This window comes from Leptodactylus fuscus, chromosome 8 (genome assembly GCF_031893055.1).
Source record: "Leptodactylus fuscus isolate aLepFus1 chromosome 8, aLepFus1.hap2, whole genome shotgun sequence".
NCBI classification, from domain to species: Eukaryota; Metazoa; Chordata; class Amphibia; order Anura; family Leptodactylidae; genus Leptodactylus; species Leptodactylus fuscus.
In genome coordinates, this window is record NC_134272.1 from 36,433,011 (window position 1) to 36,456,457 (window position 23,447).

General features: G+C 40.9%; 1 protein-coding gene across 1 annotated transcript in view; it reads left to right on the forward strand.

The window, feature by feature from the left end:
* PIKFYVE (phosphoinositide kinase, FYVE-type zinc finger containing) overlaps positions 1 to 18,665 on the forward strand; it is a 123,596-nt gene extending 104,931 nt beyond the window's left edge. The window contains exons 37-42 of the mRNA XM_075284849.1: positions 184 to 360; positions 6,526 to 6,629; positions 8,501 to 8,629; positions 8,713 to 8,974; positions 13,270 to 13,344; positions 17,607 to 18,665. Coding sequence (XP_075140950.1) covers positions 184 to 360; positions 6,526 to 6,629; positions 8,501 to 8,629; positions 8,713 to 8,974; positions 13,270 to 13,344; positions 17,607 to 17,722 — 863 coding nt within the window. The 3' untranslated portion in view covers positions 17,723 to 18,665. The remainder of the gene's footprint in view (positions 1 to 183; positions 361 to 6,525; positions 6,630 to 8,500; positions 8,630 to 8,712; positions 8,975 to 13,269; positions 13,345 to 17,606) is intronic.
* Positions 18,666 to 23,447: the final 4,782 nt, after the last annotated feature.

The window sequence follows — 23,447 nt, forward strand, 5'->3', positions numbered from 1 at the left end:
CTTATTTTTTCCTATGTCATTTTGTTATAACCTTTCTAGCCATGTCTACATTTGTATCTGAGACATTGGCGACCTGTGATTTCTGTCATGGGGGCTTTGAAAAATATACTTTGCGTTTCCACGGAAAACTTCTAAATGTGAGACTGTAACTACAATTGTTCCCTGTTTGCTTCACTTATGTAGAGTTTTCAGATGCCAATGCAAAGTTTTACTGCCGGATTTATTATGCGGGAGAGTTTCACAGAATGCGGAAAGTAATATTGGGGAGCAGCGAAGAAGATTTTATCCGCTCCCTAGCACACTGTGTACCATGGCAAGCTCGAGGTGGGAAGTCTGGTGCTGCATTTTATGCGACTGAAGGTGAGGATCTTAATAGATAATGATTCTTTCTGAATGTAATGGAATTTAAAAATCATATTATATTTAATGTCTGTTGTTCCATAAAAAGAAAGTAATAGGCTTCTCTTTAACTACCGTACTTCAGTACTGGGCTAAATTTTTCTGGTTCATGACCAGACACACTTGGTCTTTTTTTCATGTATGTGGTTATGAGGGCTATAACATTTCTATCATTTGGATTATTCAATTTTTTTATTTTTTTTTGGTGACACACAGAGCTTTATTTTTGTTTGCATGTTTTTATTTATTTATTTATTTTTTTTCTTATCTGGTAAAATATAAGAAGCAAAATGTGTTTTTTGGGGTTTTTTTGCACATGCTGCTACTGAAAATCCCGGATACAGGAGGAATACAGCCTGCTGCCCATTACTGCAGAGCTGATCTGGGTCCTCTAGGACTAGGACCGTGTTAACACATTGGTGGACCCTGTGAAAAGGTTTCATAAGCGAGGCCCCCCCAATCACCACCACTTAGAAATACTTGACCTGCTTTAACTGTAATGCCCCCTACTGGCTCTCACACAGGATAATGCCTCCCTGGTGGCCCATATAATATAATGCCCCTCATAACGTCCCCTTTCAGGTTGCCACATTTTCATGCAAAGCCCGCCCCCCCCACCACACACACACACACACACACACACACACACACACACACACACACACACACACACACACACACACACACACACACACACACACACCTACCTCCAGGATACCTCCACCATTTCCAAAGGTTGCTAAATCACTCCTCCTGCTCCCAGGTCACTTGGAGGAAAGACACTGCCCGGATGGTGAAGCAGGGAATGGACAGCTCCCCACTTCATCACTGGCTTCAACTCATTGGCATCCTCTGGACACTGATGAGTTGGTGCAGCAAGGACCCACTGCCCTGGAAAGCAGGACAGCTAATGCAGGACTGTCACACTGTCCAAAAGTGGCCCCCACTACCATGGGGCCCAAATGGCAAGGATGTAGCTAAATAAATACATTGATACCTCTCTATCTATCAATCAATCATATTCATCATTGATATGTTGTAAATACAACTGCTCAAGGTTGCTTGCACACAAATCTATATATGAAGGTAAAGGTGATAAAGATCCTTGGCCTCAGGACCTTTTAGGAACCAGATCTTTAAAAAATAAAATAGCTCACCTAGAAGATTATCAAGCCACCTTATGTATGGATTGCTTTACTGAACGACATGGCATCATGGGGTTAATTCTTCCTACCCGACCCTTGATGGTTTTATGCTTGGTATTGATATAATTTATGCATATCCTGGCAGTGTTATTTCCAAAATGATTTATTCTGCAAGCAACCAAATTATAAAGTGAGATTCAGTATGTGGTACCTGACATGGAATTTTTATTAGATTAAACTTTTATTATGTTTCTAGATAGATTCGCTTAGTGTGCTTAGCTGTATAAAAGGTGGGATCAGGACAGGAATTGGCTGTGGAAGAACGCGACATGTTTGTTCTGCTTTATCTTGGCTTACAATAGGATTCAGAAGATGCTGTCTGTAGAGATAACAATGACAAGTTTTATGAGTAACTTGAGATCAGTCCCCATTACCCCAGTTTCATTATGAGACTATTTTCTATTAAAAAGAAACCCATTGCTTTGTGTAATATAAGGTTCATCTTCAACATTTCTATTTTGACTGTACCCTTAGGGTTTGTACAATTCATTGTCATTACCTGTGACTTTATCAGGGGTTCAAGGACAGACAGAGGTTACACTTCGTTCTTAATAGATGCTAGTGCAGTATAAATATCAAGGTAATAAGATGAATAATACAGTACATTTATCTCGGGTGATGGTCATTTGTGCTATACATAGAAATCTAGAGTCAAGTATTTATATTTATGGCTATAGCACCCAGGCCTCCATATCAAACTAATCTGTGTGTTGAGCATTAATTCCTCATTGCAAACGGGAGAAGAAAAACTGTGCTGCTTGACCTTGTACAAACGAGTCCTGAGTGCCGATGGGTTTCCTGTTGGTTTAAATCCTGGACTTTACTGAACATTGGGGAGCATAGGAAACTCTATGTATTTCATATCTACTGCAGAATGTGGGGTAATTCCAAAACCTTGGTGGACTTAAACTTGAATCCCACAGACAAAAGGTTATGGTTAGCAATTGCTCATTGTGTTATAGGAATGAACACCGTTATATACATTGAAGCCTCTATAGTTCATGATTTTTTAGGTTTTTATTTGTTATAAAAGTTTGGATCACCCTGTGACATGCTATAAATTTGTTTAACCAATGATATTTATATTAAAGGGATTCTACCATTAAAAATCTTTTTTTCTGTGGCTAACACGTCGCAATAGCCTTTAGAAAGGCTATTCGTCTTTTACCTTTAGATGTGATCTCTGCTGCACCGTTCCTTATAATACCGGGTTTTTACCGGTATGTAAATTAGTTCTCTGGCAGCGATGGGGGCGGGCCTCCCAGATCCTCCCCTTCTTTCTTCGGCGGCTTCACCTCTGTCGGCTCTGACACTAGTAGAGCCGAATGCGCATGCGCGCAATTGTGGCCTCGGAACTATGGCCGCGCATGCGCATTCGGCTCTACTAGTGTCAGAGCCGACAGAGGTGAAGCCGACGAAGAAAGACTAAGAAAGAAGGGGAGGATCCAGCAGAAGACAGAGGCGGCGCAGGATCCTGTTCTCGGGCAGCAATGGGGACGCCCTCATCGCATTTTCAGTGCTGGGGCCCGCCCCCATCGCTGCCAGAGAACTAATTTACATACCGGTAAAAATTGGTATTACTAAGGAACGGTGTGGCGGAGATCCCATCTAAAGGTAAGAGAAGCATAGCCTTTCTAAAGGCTATTCCGACGTGTTAGCCACAGAAAAAAGATTTTTAATGGTAGAATCCCTTTATATATATTACAACTATTAGTCAAAAGGATCAATGTAATGTTAGGGCACATGACAATTAGATCAGTCTGCTAGAAGTCTATCTTCAAGTCTATCACTGCCCCAAGCTACTTTATGCCACTCCCATAGAGCTGTAGATGATGATAGCGGAATACCTTAGTTTCAGAGCCTCAGGGATGCGTAGAAAAAACACACTTTTTTTTTCTTTATTGAAATGAGGATCTTGGAGCACAGGGGGAGTTTTCTTCTATTACTGAGCACTGTGGCATCATCACTAAACATACCCATCTTGCATTCAGCTCATCTCCAGGGTACTAAGTTGCCTCTACACAGTATACCACCTGTTAGGTGGAATTATACTATGTGTGGGCCATTAAATGATCATTAAACTGTGTGTGGGCTATTTAGGGAGCTTGATACTGTCCGAGGGAAACTAGGAGCCATCATACTGTGTGGGGAACTGTGATGATAAATTTAATGTGGTCATAAATGGTGAAAAATTAGTTTGACATGTCCTTGGTATGTGTTCATTGGGAAGTATAGGATGGTTCTAGCTTTTGAGGATGCATTCACAGTGCATGTATCTTGGGGTGTAACTACCGGGGTAGCAGCTGCCACAGGGCCTGGAACATTAAGGGGCCTGGCGGGCCTCTAAGATAGAAACTCCAGCAGGTAACGGGCCTTACTTACTTTAGATCCTCGCTCCTGCTCACGACCGCCAGTGCTTCCCCTTCTGCGGAGGCAGCTGTGATCAGGAGAGCCCGCGAACTCTACAAACACTTCACATAGTTTGGGAGGGGGGGGGGGGGTCTTTTAAATAAAAACCAAAACTAATGCTAACAGGTAAACATTAAAAGCTATATGCCTTTCCATGGTAACATTGTAAAACCGATATAGTCAAACCTCCAAAAAACACCCTTTACCCAGACCACATATTTTTTGTGATCAGCTTTCCACAGGTTTGTCTTTGTGAATTATTGTACTGTAATTGGCTTGGGGGGGGGGGGGGGGGGGGCTACACAGTTTGGGAACTATTAAAGTATCTTTAAGGTTTCTGACTGACCATGGCTGTCAATTTCTCAGGCGGTCATCGGTCAGTCTGTGGAAAAATTGAGTCTTAGTGGCTTAGCCTGCTGACTCCGCAGTAGGAAAATCCATGGAAAAAGGCTTTGGTGGGACTCTAGGGAGATACAGCCTTTCTGGTCTTCTGTGTTCTCCCTGTATGGGAAAGTGTCTGGTCGCATCCTTACCCCTACCCCACAGATTGCTCTCCTCTCCCTCCTCCTTGGTAAGCTTTCCAGTGTTAAGGGCGATCTCTTGCGCCACTTCCTCACGGCCGCCAGAACGGTTTTCCCCCGCCACTGGCGCAGCTCTATTTCCCTCGTCTCTGCTGGAATGGCTACAAGAATTCCTGCTTATACGTAGAATGGAGTACCTCGTGGCAACGGATTTGCCTGACTCCTCTAAGTTCAAGACCCTCTGGCGGCCGTGGGTGGTGTTTCAAGAATCTTCAGAGTTTTCAGCCCTGTTCTCTTGACTCCCTTGGTGTGTCCACTTCCTGCTTTTCGTACTCCCCCCCCCCCCCCCTTCCTTTCCCCTCTAACTTGTCTGTTGTCTTGTCCTTTCCTTTCGTCTTCCCCTCGCTTCTGGCCCTGCCTTTGTCCTCACCTCTTGGTTTTTCTGTTTTGCGGCCTCTTGTGCGGCCTTGATTTTCAGGTTTCGGTTGTATCCCTTTCTTCTCATTTTGCGTTGCAGCCCGCTTGTTGTTGTTTGGGATGTGTTGTCCCCTTTATCTGTTTGTTCTTCCTGCTTATGTTTATTACTTTGTTGTATTTAAAACCTTTAATAAAAATTGATTACACCTAACCGCCAAAGCCAAGCACCATTACTCTGTCCTCCTCTGCCTTTGACACAGTCGACCACTCCCTATTGTTAGAAATTCTCTCATCCCTTGGTATCTCAAACCTGGCCCTTTCCTGGATCTCCTCATACTTCACCAACCCTACATTCAGTGTCTCCCACTCGCACACCACCTCCTCATCACGCCCTCTCTGTAGGTGCCCCCCAAGACTCCGTCCTAGGACCCCTCCTGTTCTCCATCTACACCCTTGGCCTGGGCCAACTCATGGTTTTCAATACTATTGCTATGCCGATGACACCCAAATATACATCTCTGGACCAGACATTACCTCTCTGTTGGACAGAGTTCCAGAATGTTTAGCGGCCGTAGCCTCCTTCCTCTCCTCCCGCTTTCTCAAACTCAACATGGAGAAAACTGAGTTCATCATCTTCGCCCCATCCTGTATGGCCCCTCCACCTGACCCATCTATCAAAGTTAACGGAACCACACTTACCCCTGTCCTACGGGCCCAATGCCTTGGGATAACACTGGACCCCGACCTATCCTTCAAGTCACACATTCAAACCCTCAACACTTCCTGCCGCCTCCAACTCAAGAACATCCATCGAATCCACTCCTTCCTCAACCCTGAAACTACTAAGATGCTCGTCCAGGCCCTCATGATCTCCAGCCTAAGTTACTGCAACACCCTTTTTCATGGACTCCCAGCAAACACCCTCACCCCCCTCCAGTCCACCTTAAACTGTGCTGCTCGTTTAATTCACCTCAGCAACCAATCTTCGTCGGCTGATCCCCTCTGCCAGTCCCTCCACTGGCTACCCATAGCCCAGCAAATTGAGTTCAAGCTACTAACGTTAACATACAAATCGATCCACAACCTGTCCCCTCCATATAGCTCCGAACTAATCTCCTGCTACCGGCCTACACGTAACCTCAGATCCTCCAATGACCTCCTACTCCGCTCTGCTCTCATCCATTCCTCACACAACCATCTCCAAGATTTCTCCCGTGCTTCCCCCATGCTCTGGAACGCCTTACCAAGACACATAAGACTGACCCCCCACAAACACAGGATTCTAGAAGGCCCTGAAGACTTGCCTATTCAGGAAGGCCTACAACCTCCAATAACACTACCAACACACCACCATCTGTACAGTCTCCCCCCTCTCCTTCTGTCTCTACCCCCCTTCCCTCATAGATTGTAAGCCCTTGCGGGTCTCTACCCCACTGTGCCAGTCGGTCACTGTTAGTATTGTATCTACCTGTATATTCTGTGTATTGTATGTAACCCCCAAATGTAAAGCACCATGGAATTAATGGTACTATATAAATAATAATAATAATAATAATAATAATGTTTCCCCACAGATGACAGATTTATACTGAAGCAGATGCCTCGCCTCGAAGTTCAGTCCTTCCTTGACTTTGCTCCACACTACTTCACATATATTACTAATGCAGTGCAAATGAAGGTAAAACCAATAAAGTTTTAAGAGGTTACAATTTCATTTTCAAAGTGATCAAAGAAAGTCCAAGGTCATCTCCATATAATGGATGTCTAGTGTGAAACGCGTGGAGTGTATGCAAAGTACTAGTACATGCTTCTGGCTCTTCAGCTAATTGTACCCCGGAGTCTTCAGTCTCTAGTACCTGTAGATAGTAAGGAAAAGGCAGTGAAATCAATGAACTGTGTAACCTAGGTGGCAGAATATAGAAGAGGTGCCTACTCCAGTACACGACTTGTTCCCCAAAGCTCTTTACTACCGTTCTGAGAGAAAATAATATAATGTAATACTACTTGGTGTCAAGATATTCTCTCCTGCCTGATTAACCACATGTATCCACAGGTTTGTAGCCACTTAAAATTTTCACCCCCCCCTCCCATCCCCTTCTTTGACAGGGTGACCAAGGGCAATGATCCCATAGGAACCATTGATCTTTGTAGCATAAAATCAGACTGCTCCCCCCTACCCATGTTCTTGCAAAGACAGGTCTCAGAGGATAAGACTATATTTTCCTCAGCTATATTCTAATAGTATTTAGATTTCCTTCAAAAGGCCACATGGTTTTATGTTGGACTGGTTTCTTTTGTGTATAGTAAATTTATGTTCAACAAACTGTACAGACCTTTGCAAACTCTAGAACAGCCTCGATAACTATGTACTGAGCATCAGGTATTGAGCGGGGTAGGTACTGCCTAATAGACATGGACACTACATCTTAAAATATAGAATTGTTTTTTCAATTTGCCTAGAGGTAACCTAGAGGGATAATGATGATCTCCAAAAAGTGAACTTGAGATTACTTCCAAATCAGGGACCTGTGAATACATATGAATTGGTTCCATTAAAGAAGCCATTTGTCACATATTATGTACCTGTTCCTTCAGTATATATTCAGCCAGTATTGCGTTATCTAGGTATTGCTTCTATCTGAATCCTTCTCTACATTAATTTAATGTGATCCCACTAAGACCAGATAAAATGAACAGGTCCATGTATGATGGACCACATAGGCTCTCCTCAGTGGAAGACAGAAACCTCTGACTACTGATGAACAGACAGTTCCTGCTGCACCGCTATGGTGAAGCAGCTCATGGCTTATCCTTCTTAACTAATATACCTATAGTCTTTGATGCTAGGTTCGCACTTGTTGCCTAACCATTGTTCTGGTCCATCAGAAGGCCAAAACAGACAGGTGGAACATGAATAAATGATTACACATTAAGTCAAACACCATTTTAAAACCAAAACCCCCACGCAGGACTTTTTCCTTTGCTGATTTTCATGTATACACTGTGAACATAGCCTTACTTTATCTAGGAGAATATAGAAAGGAGATCATTGCACAGCCCAACAGCAGGTAAATATAGTACAGTCTCTAGCTGCCCATGTGATAGTGGGCTTATGCATCATGAGAGTTCTAGCAGAAGAAAGAGTAATGAAATGAAAGCTAAGATGGTGTCTAATTGGCTAAGGAAAGATTGGATGGATATTTTAATTTTACTAGCATGTTTTTCTAATGAGGCCAAGTATGTTAGAAGGGGGTACCACACAAAATTCTAGCTGCCGAAGTCTTTAGATCTACAGTGTCCATAAACTATTGTGATATTGGCTCTATATGAATACAATAAAATGTGTACATTCCCTCTCAGACATGGTAGTTGTGAATCCTTTTCCCTTTTGAAGGAAGTCAATATCTTTTTCTTAGCAGCGTATTTTCTTTAACCGCACATAGGGCTATAAATGTCTGTGGTCCTGCCGCACGGCCCTGTTTATTGCCACTTGTTAATATTGATTTTCTTTTTCTGTGATCAATCCTGATTCCTTTCTTTTGCCTGCAGCGACCAACAGCATTGGCTAAAATACTAGGAGTCTATAGAATCGGATATAAAAATTCTCAAAACAACACTGAGAAGAAATTGGATCTTTTAGTCATGGAAAATCTGTTTTATGGCCGAAAGATGGCGCAGGTAAGAAATGGAATGTGAAAGTGGAATTAGTGGTGGGGGGGAGAAAATTCCAAATATTTACTGATGTCTCTGCTTGTAAATAGGTATTCGATCTGAAAGGGTCTTTGAGAAATCGCAATGTGAAAACTGACATAGGGAAGGAGAGTTGTGATCTTGTCTTATTGGATGAAAACTTGTTAAAGATGGTTCGGGACAACCCTCTCTACATCCGATCTCACTGTAAATCTGTCCTTCGTGCCTCAATACATAGCGACTCACACTTTCTTTCCAGTCATCTCATCATTGACTATTCCCTACTGGTGGGACGTGATGACACCACAGATGAGCTTGTTGTGGGAATAATTGGTAAGCATGTTCTTACATATATCCATATATGTCTATTATATCTAGCTTTGCACAGTAGTGTCTGATATGTGTTTATAATCTAAAATTATAGTAGTATGGTTTAAAGTCTTAGATATATAATATATCTTTGCAGTGGCGTAACTAAAGTCTTCTGAGCCCAATGCAATTTTTTGTCTGGGGCTCCCTACCTCATCCCTACAGCAAATTCGTGATGGTGATGGTTACAGGTGCTAAGGAGTTTAATCCACCTTAGTGTGGCTAGGGGTAATCTGTGGGTCTCCTTGGCTTTTGGGCCAGATGGAACCTGCAATCTCAATACTGGTGCCAGTGATTTATGGGCCCCCCACGCTCATGGGCCCCGATGTGACTACAGTCCTGTATCTTTGTTTTATATCTATATTTCTATATATATTTATATGGGTTTATAGAAGAAATGAAAGCTTTTAGCTTTTTAATCTCAAGAATGTCTACTGGTGAATCCCAGGTATCGCCTTGTTGCGGTCTAGTGACGTCACTGTATAAACTATTTTAATAAGCCATTTGTCTTTTTTGGTTTCAAAATGTATTGAATTTCCTGGAGAAAACAACTTATGGCATAAACAGCAAATTTTAATAACTAACTTGGTCATGAAAATGATAAATATGTATGTGGTGAAGGTTGGCAATCCTTGCGGCGTACAATGAGTTTAATTATGCCGAATTATTCAGAAGCTAATAGTGTTTGCGTGACTGCTCTGATGAAAAACTTGTCTGGCTTATAATGTTCCACTTCACATTAATAATGAGAACAAGAGCCATATACCTGACCAGAATCCCAAGAGACTGTTGTGAGTGCTGAGAACTGTCCAATAGAGCCAGATGTCAAGTGTGAGCTCACAGATGTAGCACTAGCTTATCTCTCACCTGGGAAGCCTAAACCGCTTCAGCTGCGTCACTGACAATTCTTATTGATGAGCTTGAAAATTAGTTTACTTTGAGAAACTTGTTGGCTCGCCTTTCAGTATGTTTTTTGTTTAGTAGAGCTGACGACGTACTCTGTTCTCTTCTAATTAGAAGAAAAGAGACGGATGACATTGAAAGATATACCGCGTGCTTTGTCCTTTCAATACGCCACATTCTTAGTCTACTAAGAAATGCACTATAATGCATAAGCTCTGTAATGCGGAGGATTGTGTCATAAAGCTCAAAATAAGTCATACTATGTGTCTATTATAATCCATAAAGAAAATCTATAATATCCAGATAAATTTTTACAACCTACAACTGCCACCACTAAGATTTGTTATCATGGAGCTTGCCTCTTGCAGGAAGCATTCAGTTACTCCCTTCTATCTCCATATAAATCCAAATTCTGTTATTTAACTTCTACTTTGTTCCCCAAACTATATATTGAACAGGTAGCATTATGTGCACCAAGTTTATCACTTGAAATTCTTCAAAACGACAAAACTTATTAAAGGGAGTTTAATATAATGAAAAGGTCACAGTGCTTAACCCCTTCCCGCCGATGGCATTTTTTGATTTTCGTTTTTCGTTTTTGACTCCCCTCCTTCTAAACCCCATAACTTTTTTATTTCTCCGCTCCCAGAGCTATATGAGGTCTTAATTTTTGCGGGACAAATTTTTCTTCATGATGCTACCATTAATTATTCTATATAATGTACTGGGAAGCAGGAAAAAAATTCAGAATGGGGTGGATTTGAAGAAAAAATGCATTTCTGCGACATTCTTACGGGCTTTGGTTTTACGGCGTTCACTGTGCAGCCAAAATGACATGTCCCCTATATTCTGTGTTTCGGTACGGTTCCAGGGATACCAAATTTATATGGTTTTATTTACATTTTGACCCCTAAAAAAAATTTCCAAAACGGTGTTAAAAAAAATTTTTTTCTAAAAGTTGCCATATTCCGACGGCCGTAACTTTTTTATACATAGGTGTACGGGGATGCATAGGGCGTCTTTTTTTGCGGGACCGGGTGTACTTTTTAGTTCTACCATTTTCGGGAAATGTTATTGCTTTGATCACTTTTTATTCAAATTTTTATCAGAATCAAAACAGTGAAAAAACGGCGGTTTGGCACTTTTGACTATTTTTCCTGCTACTGCGTTTACCGAACAGGAAAAATATTTTTATAGATTTGTAGAGCGGGCGATTTCGGACGTGGGGATACCTAACATGTATATGTTTCACAGTTTTTTAACTACTTTTATATGTGTTCTAGGGATAGGGGGGTGATTTGAACTTTTAATACTTTTTATATTTTTTTTACTTTTTTTTTTTTTTTTTTTTAATTTTTTTTTTGCATTTATTAGACCCCCTAGGGGTGTTGAACCCCAGGGGGTCTGATCACTAATGCAATGCATTACAATGCTAATGCATTGCAAAAAATCATCATCTCTTTTGCAGGCTGCATAGACCAGCCTGCAAAAGAGAGAATTTGCAGACCGGCTGGGAGCCTTTAACAAGGCTCCCGGCTGTCATGGCAACGGGGGGTCGGCCCTGGAGCATGCTCCAGGAGCCGGCGATCCTGGGCAAAATTGCGGCGCCCATGCGCCGCCGGGAAAATGGCGCCTCCGGCGCCTTTGACAGCAGCGCCGGAGGGGTTAATGCCTCCGATCGGTCCGGGGACCGATCGGAGGCATGAGAGCCGGTTGTCTACTGCTTAAAACAGTAGACGCCCGGCGGCTATGGCGGCCGCCCGGCTCCCGGGCGGTCGCCATAGTTACAGACCCGACACGCGCCGTACTATTACGGCACATGTCGGGAAGGGGTTAAACATACAAAAAGGATACCAAATTATATCAGGAGCTGATATTTGTGGAGTAGGTGGATGCCTGGGGCCCGAAGCTGTAGGGGAGACCAGCAGCAAGTAATAACTCATTTGTCACACTAAAATCCAACCTTTTAATCAACTCTGTAGTCATCTGTCGAAACAGTTGACTGCTGTGGCAGGGCTCCTGAATTGACCCCAAGGTTACACTGGTATAATGAATGGCCAGAGCCAAGGGGATAGGGTGAGTAACACTGTTTATGTTTGCTTATCTTCTCCAAGTCTCTGCTTATTATATTCTGGGGTATGAAGAGAGCCCAGGATATAATGGTAGTTCATGGGTGGCAAAACGCCAAAACTGAAAGTTTTGGAAAATTTGTAACAAGAACTCTTAGGATACTGTGGGATATTATACTGTGTGGAGATGCTATTATGGGACATTACACTGTGAGCTGGGCTGATATGGGACATTATTCTGTCACAGGGATGTTCAGCAAGGGAAAGGACAAGGCTTTCTGAACAGTCCTTGAGGCCCATGGTACCCTTAATCCACCCCTCAATGATATACTTTAAAATGAATGCAAGGAAATAAACCAGAAACCTAACCTAGATGGGTTTTGAATTCGTTGCTGGGCAGGCAACCAGGACAAATCTTCACCCGCAGGAAATGATTACAATCAAGATTATTTTTTTTTTTTTGTACATTAATATATTCCTCTTGGATATGTCATAATCGCCACATATACCCACAGATCAACAATACAATTTCACTGACAAGTATAGACAATTAGGGCCTTTCATTACAGTCCTGATGCCTGTATTGGCAAACTATTATATGGTAGTCGTCCGAGGCTCCTAGGGGCCCATGACCTCCCAAACCACCCATCACCCTCAAAGACAAATACTCAATATATTTACAGATATAACCCTGCTGTCATTGCTGTGTGTCTGTGGTAGAGCTGGGTGACCCATATCGCAATCCTGAATAATTGAACATTGCAATTGCAACTAATGAATCAATAATTTTAGGACACTCTCCTTTCTACATGCCACATTTCCTATTTATATACCAGGCCATATGACTGAATTTTGGTTTGGGTTATTCACATACCAGCAATCCTGATTGGATCATGTACAGTTAGTGACAGATCGTTTAGCCAATGGCATGGATGCAAAGCCATTGAAATAATTGATGTGGGAACATTTACATCAGTCAACTGAGCAGACTGGCACTACTGGAAGCTGTTGTGACTGTAGATCGGCTCCCCTCCAGCCTGACTCCAGTCCCACACCACTTTCCTTACCAATCTTCTCACTGCCCTATGTAACCATGTCAGACAGGGCAGCAGTTATTGAAGGAAGGTGGTGAAAGCAGCTCTTCAGATCAGGCCAGTAATGGCTTAATCTGAACAGGCCACCAGTTATGGGTCAGCACTACAGCATTTCATGTTTAATTTGCTTTCCTATAGTTATTTCTGCTATAGTTATAGTTTCATGATTTATTATTTTTTAATGTTCAAACAGATTACATTCGAACATTTACATGGGACAAAAAGCTTGAGATGGTGGTCAAATCTACTGGCATTTTGGGTGGCCAAGGTAAGTTGCATATATCTAAATATTATTATATACAGGCTATATCTGCAGCACTTCCTCCCAAGGAATTTCTCAGAATTAGTCACTAGAATTTTCACTTGTACGAATACAATATTCTGGAAAAGTTTTGTTCCTACTGAAGTATGACCAAATTTTTCAGACTTTGATACTATTTTACATGTGCTGTACGGGTCTATCCCTAAATACTTGTCAAACAGGGAGAAATTGTTTTGTAGAAAAGACCGAAATCTACAATAAGAATTCTAAGCCTGTTATCTGACTCTGCTTGTATTTCTACAAATGGGGGGTATTGATGCCACAATTTATTTATTTATTTTTTTTTTAAGTGAGAAAATATTCAAATGTATATTATATGGACGTTTGCTCCTTAGAGATCAGACCTGAGTAAACATTTTAGCAAATAGAGATTTTGGCAGAATCCAGTTACAAACCAGCGTTATTTCCAGGCTTTCTGCTGTTGGCTCTTTCTACTAAATTTGTGTATATTTCAGAAGTATGTGGTCGGGAGATACGTCTACAAGCATCTTGTAACTGTCAGTCTCTCCCCTCTTTACAACCAGCTACCCTTGTGCCTGGAAAAAAAAAAATCTTCATGTAGCTGACATCAGCGGGTACAGTAGTATCTACTGAGGAGTAGACATGTCAGCAAATATAAAGATCCTGGCAGAATCCAGCAGCAAGCCGGCACTTTTCTAGATATGGTTATTAAGAAACGACCCAGGGCCATTACTTTTTGGTGTTTTTTGGGTTTCTATGGTACCTTTATATTCATGTCTCCATGTTTTTGGTGGAAGACCAGGTACCCTTTAATTGCTGAACATATAATTTGGTCTTCCTTGTTATAATGTATTAGAATGCTTTGCATGTCGAGAATCTTTAGGCCTTTCACAGTGACAGATGGTTTCTGAGATACAAGCAGTGAAATGCAGCTGTAGGTAAATAATTCATGAGGTTGTAGCAGCGCACAAGCTGTAGGTGAGCATGCATTTAGCTTGACTCCTAGTCTTCAGTTATAATTCTGAAAAGTAAAGTATGAATACAAGGCTCTTGTCCATTATACTTTACGCTAAATTTAAAGGTCAAGCTGTCAAGAGATGGCAGACTTCCTATCAGATCAGAGTGCTTTGGTCTGAATATGTCAGGCTTGAAGAAGACCCTTTATTTAGTAAGTACGTCCTAGTCTAATAACTTTTATAGGCTGAAGATGTCGTCCTACATAATCCCTGATAAATGATAATGAGTTGTTCCAATCGATGGTAATGAATTGTTCCACAGGTGACAGCCATCCTTTCTGGTAACTCTTTGTGCGTTGCTGAGGACCGAACTGTCCTGTTGTTAGAAACAGAGATTTACTGTTCAAACCTATGACTGATGTAGCAAATATTAGCTAGCCACAAATCGATTTCTAATCTGAATCTACGCTGATCAGCTAGAAGTGCTGTTATTGTACATGACATTGTCTAGTAACAACAACAGCTCAGCCTTGAAGTTGTGGATAATGCAGAATCTTGGAGTGGAACTGCCAAGTACTGCCCTGCGTGGCTTGTAAAATTCCTCATCTTGTTTTGTTTTCTAATCTGTTGGGGTCCAGCTACCGTCAGCTACATACAAGGTATATGCTGGAAAGCAGTTATGCTCCTATTCAAGTGAACGAAAGCAGAGCCACTGCCAGAGCCAGGTGCCACTGCTACAGTGTACAGACGGGAAGCTGTATACAGTATACAGAGCTCCATACGCTGTAGCAGTGGTGCTAGAATATGCAATGTTGCTTCCATTCACTTGAATAGCTCATCAGTATCCAACTTTGATGAGCCTTGGGCAACATCTTTAATTCTACAGTATACAAGTATATATTTGACAGTTGTATGCTTCCAGCTTAGTAAAAGCGGGGATGGAAAGATGTATTAATTTTTTTTTCATGCTCCAGATTGTGTGCCCCAGTGTACAAAGAGAGATTCATGGTTTATCAAGTTTGTGAGGAAGAACTCGACTAACCTGTGCAGTTCCATAACTTTTCATCCAATAAACACCTTTGGGATGAAATGAAACACTGACTGCAAGCCAAACCTCCCCATCCAACATCAGGGTCTGATCTTACGAAGGCTCTTTTGGTTGAATGAGTACAAACGCTTAATCACATTACAAAGTCATTTGAAAAGTCTTTCTAAAATTGTAGCGATTAATATAGTCACAAAAGGGAGCTCAACTCCATATAAATATTCATGGTTTTTGATATGTCAGTGGTTGACAAATGGTTGAGGGAGTTTATAGTGTAAGCCCTATGTGGGACAGTGAGTGGTGACAATAGCTGTACGTTGCTTCAGAATATGTTGGTGCTATAGAAGTAAAATAAACCTACTTTTGGTATAGTGTATAATGTAGCTGCAAGATGGCAAGAGTGAACAAATGTCTTTCACAGCAACATTGTATTAAACTTCCGCTGAACTTTGAGAGCAACATAAATGTTCTGTGTTAAGCTGGAAATGTCTTCTATATTTGCCAAAGATAAAGTGAATTCAGATTTTTGCTCTGCCATCTAGATATGTCATGTTAAGCTTAATATAGGTAAAGAAGAATTATGTATTGTTTGTGCCCTTGAAAGCCATCAAAAAACTAATTTATGAAAACATTAGAATACCGTGGAAATTACATGAGCCCGGCAACCAATTTCTCCATTACTACATCCATTATTTTCTAATGCTAATTTCATTACCATAATATAGATATAGTAAAACCTGCATGCATGAATGTCTATAGGGGACTGACTGCATGAGAAGGAGCAATTCACCTCCTTAAATATTATTCTATATTCATGTTTCCAGCATATCCTGCAGAGTTCAGTCAGAGAAACAGTAATGCTGTATGGGAAAAAAAAAAAAAAAGTAATGAAAAGAACAGATCACAACACAATAGCAAAATGAGGACATGTTGTATTGTTTGTATTATCATACCTAATGTGTAGTCTGTGCAGTCTCATCACTACAGACATGGCTCAACAGAATATTAAGGGTTCTTTAGAGAATACCTTTTAACCTCTGAGGGTGGGGGGAAAAAACTGAGTGTAAGAATATGAAGAAAATTCTAGCTAACGACTCGTTCACATCTGCGCCCGGTCTCAGTCTGTCAGTTTTCCGTCTTCTACAGACAGAAGACAAAAACCTGACAGGCAGTCTCCGGCCATGAGCACCAGTGAGCATTTTGTGCTCTCCACGGCGAAACTGTTTTTTTTGTTTTGTTTTTTGAACTGGACACAAAGTCGGACTTTGTATCCGGTTAAAAAAATAATAAAATTGCGCCGCGGAGCACACAAAACGCTCACGGCCGGACACTTTTTCAGGGCAGTTCCGGGCAGGATACGGAAACCTGCATAACGGAGGCCGGGACGCAGATGTGAACCCGGCCTTATTCACATAGGACTGTGTGTTTTATCCTTGGGCTTTTAGAACAAGCACAGGGACTAAACTATGGAATCGCCCAATTCTGAGGAAAAAAATTATGGAATCATGAAAAACAAACCAAATAGCACACTAACACATCAGTAGAGATGAGCGAATACTGTTCGGAATACTGTTCCGAACAGCACGCTCCCATAGAAATTAATGGAAGCGGCCGGCCGCCGGCAAAGTCTGCGTGCCAGGTGCTTCCATTCATTTCTATGGGAGCGTGCTGTTCGGATGGCTGATCCGAACAGTGTTCGCTCATCTCTAATCACTAGTACTTTGTTGCACCACCCCTGGCTTTAATAACTGCTTGCAGCTTCTGAGGCATTGACTTCGAGTGATAAACAGGACTCTTCAAAGATTGGATTTGCATACAGAAAAGCTAAAAGAAAGCCATCACTAACACCTAAACAGAAAAAAAACAAGGTTACAATGGGCTAAGGAAAGGCCATTGTGTACTGTGGATGAAAGTCTTATTCAGTGATGAATCTCAAATTCAGCCAGTGTCAGAGCTCAGAATCGCACCCCTTGTCTACTCCTACCTGACACATCCCTCCTGACAATACAATGTTTTTTTTGTTTGGTTTTTTTGGCCAGTTCCTAGAGGACCCCCAGTGGCATGTTTTTATTCTTCTTTACAGTATTTCTATTACTACAGTGAGGGCGACTATACAGGATTTATGTATTTTTTTTTTTTTTTTTTTTTATATATCAATTCTGAGTTTAGTGTTCCTTTTAATGTTATGTGAATAAAGTTCTGTTTTTTCACACTCAATCTTTATACACTTTTCTTTTCTTACCTAGGTAAAATGCCGACCGTAGTATCTCCGGAACTGTATCGAACTCGATTCTGCGAAGCAATGGATAAATACTTCCTTATGGTGCCTGACCACTGGACAGGTCTTGGTGGCAACTGCTGACTTCACCAACAAAGCTTTGTGTATTAATGTGTGTCCTTCCAGCACAAAAGACTTGACTAATAACACAATTTTTGAGTCTTGAGTGTTTTTGTAGGGCTCTATAAATGAGCTCCATTAGATGTGAGGACAATGTGTTACTATGGCTTCCGTTATCTGTTTTCACAGGCGAGTTCTTTGGCATAACAGATAATTTGTAGTATGATGACTGCTGTGCAGTTGGAACCGTCAGACTTATTTGTACAGATAAAAATTGATCTCCTCATAAATCATACTTTTGAGTCGTTTTCGTGAAACCTTCTCATGATAGGTGTTCAGCTGCCTTCTTGACTTTCTTTTATTTGCGTGTCAAAGCTGCATAATTCAACCACTTGGAAAATATATTCTACAATGTTCTTTTTTTGAAAGCAGACGCTATTCTCATGTGTGCCTTGCGTTTAACACTGCTCAAGGGTCCTATCAGACATATTTTTATTGCTTGCACATTGCAGACACAGCTCACTACACCACTATAATGCTCATTAAGCTCATCGTTCTGAAGGCTTTACGCAAGAACCACTATTAAAACTTGAGGGCATTGTGTTTTGTGCTCCTGTTAGGAGTATAAATCTCATATAATAGAGATAACTGTACAGGTCATAACTTTGGGGGTAATGATTGATAATCTAGGCCACCTGCAAATACATAGCAGAGCAAAGTCTGTTATTGGGTTAAAGGGGTATCCCATGAGAAGCACTTCTCACCCATTCATCGGATCGGAGGGAGTCTGATTGCATGGTCTTCCAGGGAGATAGCGTCTCATTGCAGATTCCTCCAGGGAGAGAGCCATGTGCCATCTCAGTCCGTCCCCTAGAAATGAGTGGTGGTCCTGCATACAGATTACTACTTTATTCCAACAGGTAACTCTAGTACAGCTTCTCATGATTGCTGGGGGAGTGGGGTTGAATAGGTGATAAATGCTTTCTATAGGACAACCCAATTGAATCTAGCCCAAATCATAATGGAGTTTAAAGAGGACTTTTCATATCCTCTAAGACTGTGAGGGTTATATATTGCTGCAAAGCTAACAGAGAAATCCGCACTATTACAGTACCAATACTGCTGCACTGTCAGAGAGGAGGGTCTCGCAACTCAATGCCATTGCTAGGATAATTAGGGACTGTCCCCTGATTGAACACTTCTATAGTCCTGTACTGTGTGGTGGTGGGGGAAGTCCGCAACTCACAACGATGACAATGAGCTGGGAGTCCAACCCTTCTGACCATGCAATGATATTGGTACTGAAAATCACTGCACAAATATCTCTGCATCCGGGGCAGATACCAGCTAAACTGACAGTGCCCTGATTTCGGCACATTGTGACTGTTATATAACACTACAAAGCTTACAATGTTAGAGGACAGGAGTAGTCCTTTGTTACCTTTGTAACAAATGCCTTGTCACCATTGCAGCTAGGGTCAGGATTTTCTAATTATCCCTTAGAGATGGGTCATAAGTATTTAAATGGTGGTGGTTTTGGTCAACATACTAGATTGTAAAAACAGCATTTTCAGATCCCAAAGGGAATACTTAGTTAAAGTTAACAACATGCAACCTATCAGAGAAATTACCTTCATCAGGCTTAGGCCTCATGCACGCCAGGCGTGTTCTATAAAATATTGGAACAGTACTGAGCGTTAGAAGATCCTTGGGTTGCACACTCTTCTGTATGCATGATGCTTTAGAGTATTACAGTGCAAAATTGGTGCCATTGTTGGGGACAGTAGTTCACCAGCAGCGGAGATTTCCCTGCATTCTACATATAGCCCAAGTTTGACAATTGTTGCACTCTTTTGACACAAATATTCACCTTTGCATCTGTAAACCAGGATTAGTTTAAATACTTGATTCTGGACAGTAAATCTGCACCCTCAGAACTGTCGCAGCGAGATTGCTGCTAGTGGTTGGAAATACCGTACAGTATTTTAACAGTATGGGCATGGCCTAAAGTATACAAATTGTGACCAATCCTTGATTTATTTTACCTCCAGAAATAATACTTGAATTTTCCAGATTTGCACAAGGTACAGGGTTGTATGTTTGCATTTTGGAGTGGTTTGCTATTAGTTTATTGTAGACTGAGCCACCGCCTTGTTTAGTTGGACCTGTTTAAGTAGAAAAGATTATAAGTGTTTGTAGCCGTGTCTTAATTAGAAGTAGCGACCCCTATCCATTGGCTAATGTACTGCAGGATTTCTGGCCAGATTCATCAGAAATGCAGCAGATTCATCAGAAATGCAACTATAGGTTGTGGATTTTTTTTTTTTTTTTTTAAGTTTTATATTTTTTTGCAGAAAATGTATTTTATTTTTGGCATACAATTTATTTTGAAAAGCTCAAGAACAAAACCTAGTGGGCGGTATTTGCACAGTTGCAATGTATAGAAACAAATGACTGACCTTTTTACATGTTCATGAATGTGCATTATTAAAATGTAAAGTATTTGATGCACACTTGTTAGATGACCTTGTTTTTTGTTTTTTTTATATTTTAGCCTATCTACTAGTTTTAGCCTATGATACACTCCCAGGCAATGATCTATATGAAAAATGAGATAATTGTAAAATGTATGGATTTCTAGAGAAGATCGGTAGGATTATAGTAGCACTTTATGTTGTAATGAGTGAAGGGCTCATTATTGATTATGGCCAAGAGAGGACCTGCCACAATATAAGAAATGCTAACTGACATACATCATGTGATTGGCACTATGCACCCTTGAATTTTTTTTTTTTTTTTTATGCGTCCACCTGTGAAATATATATCATCCCTGGAAGGTTATATTTAAGTTAGTTTTTATTCTCCAAAAGGGTGGTAACTTTTATTTGAAGGAAAAAAAAAAAAAAGTTACCGCCAACTTTTCACTCTAACTTACATATAACCTCAGGGACAATATCTTGGGAAAGAGTAGTTGGTTTAAGACTAATTGGCAAATCGATCAGCGGCACCGCGCCGGTCACATGATGTATAGGTGTTTAGTGTTTTATGGTGACGGGCCTTTTAATTTTTTTTCACAGCAGTTCCTTAATGAAAGGCATTGATGTGCTCATAAATAAAGGCAGATGACTGTATTGGAAAATATTTCTTAAAGCAGACATTTAAGGAACGCTGAATGTTCCAGGGCATTTGGAGAGAAAGGAGAAATTCAGGTTTTTAGAATTATGCAAATGTGTCCCCCAAGTGCTATTGAATTTGAAGGAACAACCCAAGTAGCACTTGGGGACTCATTTCCATATTAAAAAATAAAAAGCTGAATTTCTCAGCCTCATTGCATTGGATCAAATTACATTTGCGCACAGTTACCCTGGAACATTTGCTGTACTTCATGTGATAGGTGACATGCCTGAAAGATCTGGTCTGTTCTCTTGCTGGGTAATAAACAGCCCGGCCAGAAGCCCGGAGAATATCCTTGGTCATGCCGCTGGCACGAGTGAGCTCTGCCAACCTTATGGCATCCGCATGATCTTAAAGTTCTTAGGCATTAAACTGGTATAAAGTATTCATCTTAGTGGTTGTACACAATGAAAAGCTAGTAAAGTGATATCCTTATGTACTATACACGATCAGTGTCACAGAATGCTAAACCAAGCTTTATTTTTAGCTCCATTCTGGCATATGTACTCCATACGTAAAAGCGTTTATCCAGAAACTGTCATTCACATCTCCATTGAAGCCTCCATCACAGGTTCTGTCAAAAATGTAATTGAATGGATGGAGTGTGTCAGATGCAATTGGTGTCCGTCATATGGAGCAGAACAACAAGCCCTTGGAATACATTTGGGACAGCAGTTTGCATATGTAATATTTGCACTGAAGGTGATGAAATGGGTTAACCACTAGTAACAGATCAGCTTTATGCTTGTCTTTGCTATGTATATTGCAGTGTATAGTAGGGCTATAGACACACCTTGTAGAGTAGCTGTACATTGCACTGATAACTTAAATATAGTATAGCCAATACTCTGATCCCTGCTATTGTGTCCATCGGGTGTGTGATACAATTGTTATCATATACAGATCAGCTTTGTGGTTATTTATAGATTGTGTGCTGCTCCCTTCTTCCCTTACCTAAGGACTCCAGAATCTGGTCTTGGTGAACAAATGCAGTTATATGTGTTTTATGCACTTGCCGTTTTATCATTAACATTCCAGACTTTAGTAGTATCTTCAGTTTTTAAATGTTCACCAAATTCCAAGCAGATTACCCACGTAAGACTACCCCAAATCTAATACTTGACACATGGTAGAGATCTATGGTACATTTCAGTTTTCAGGGTTTCTTTCACATTTTTGGATTTAGCACAATTCATGGTAATAAATGCACCAATAACATGATTTTCGGTGGTTCCATGTGAATTTTGTCAGGTATACAATTTTTTTTTTTTTTTTTTTTTTTTTCTTCTCTTCCCCCTTATCGTACTTTCACGCAATGTTTCAAGGCATTGTAGCAATGGAGTCAGACAATTTATCCTTGCTCATATGTCTCTGTGCTCCGTGTGGTGTCATTTCTGTCCTCACTATACATTTGGGAGGTGGTGGATTTGTACTTTGCTAGAATGTGCAGTATGGTTTCCCATCTAATTAAGAGAGATGCAATTAGCGATGCGTTCATGCTGAATAAGTATGAGCCAAGGTATTTCCCGGGGGGTTTATTTCAGCTCACTGACGCAGGGCTCCGTTCTGTCTGGAGATTCTAATGTCTTCCAACTAGAAAGTGTTACGTAAACTGTTAGGTGATCGCTTGTATGCAAATGTATCTGCTTATCTTGACATCATTTTCCTCTGGCAATTCCATCTTGCGTATTCCTATCAAGTTTCACACTGTATAACAGCACACAAACTTACAGTATACAGAAGTTTCCCCTCACTTTTTAACAAATCCAGTAAAGCCAGGCGGTTTTATCCTGGCTATCTTGTATATAATAGAAATTAGCATTGTTTTTCTATAGAAAGACCTAATTTAGCGATATTGTGTGACTCTTTATTCGAACCTGTCCGCAGTACATTTTATTTATGAGGGTTGTACTGCCAGGGCTTGCAAGGTCATTGAATATGTATGTAGTTTAGCGGTTTTATGTAAAATAAATGTATTATTTTTCTGTTTAATTCTAGCCCAGCCATTTTAAACTGTGTGGTCAGACAGGTGAATTTCTCATTTGTACAGTTTATTAATGTATATATTTGGTTCAAAGCTGTTCTAATTCTGTTTTATATGACTTGCTTACTATTTAACAGGACTGTACTGTTTCTATTAGGAGTATTAATAAACTAGCGAATGAACTGTTTGTGGTGGTCAGATTTACTTTATTTCACATATCTGGTTATATATGGTGAAATGATACGCCTTAACGTACCGCGACGATAGCCAACCAGGACAAGCCAAATGGAGTTTGAACCTTGATGGTTTGAGTCTTCTCTCACTCTCTCACTCTCACTCTCACACTCACTCTCACTCTCTCACTCACTCTCTCACTCACTCTCTCACTCACTCTCTCACTCACTCTCTCACTCACTCACTCTCTCTCTCACTCTCTCTCACTCTCGCTCACTCTCTCTCACTCTCTCTCTCTCACTCTCTCTCACTCTCTCACTCACTCTCACTCACTCTCACTCACTCACTCTCACTCACTCTCACTCACTCTCACTCACTCTCACTCACTCTCACTCACTCTCACTCACTCTCACTCAC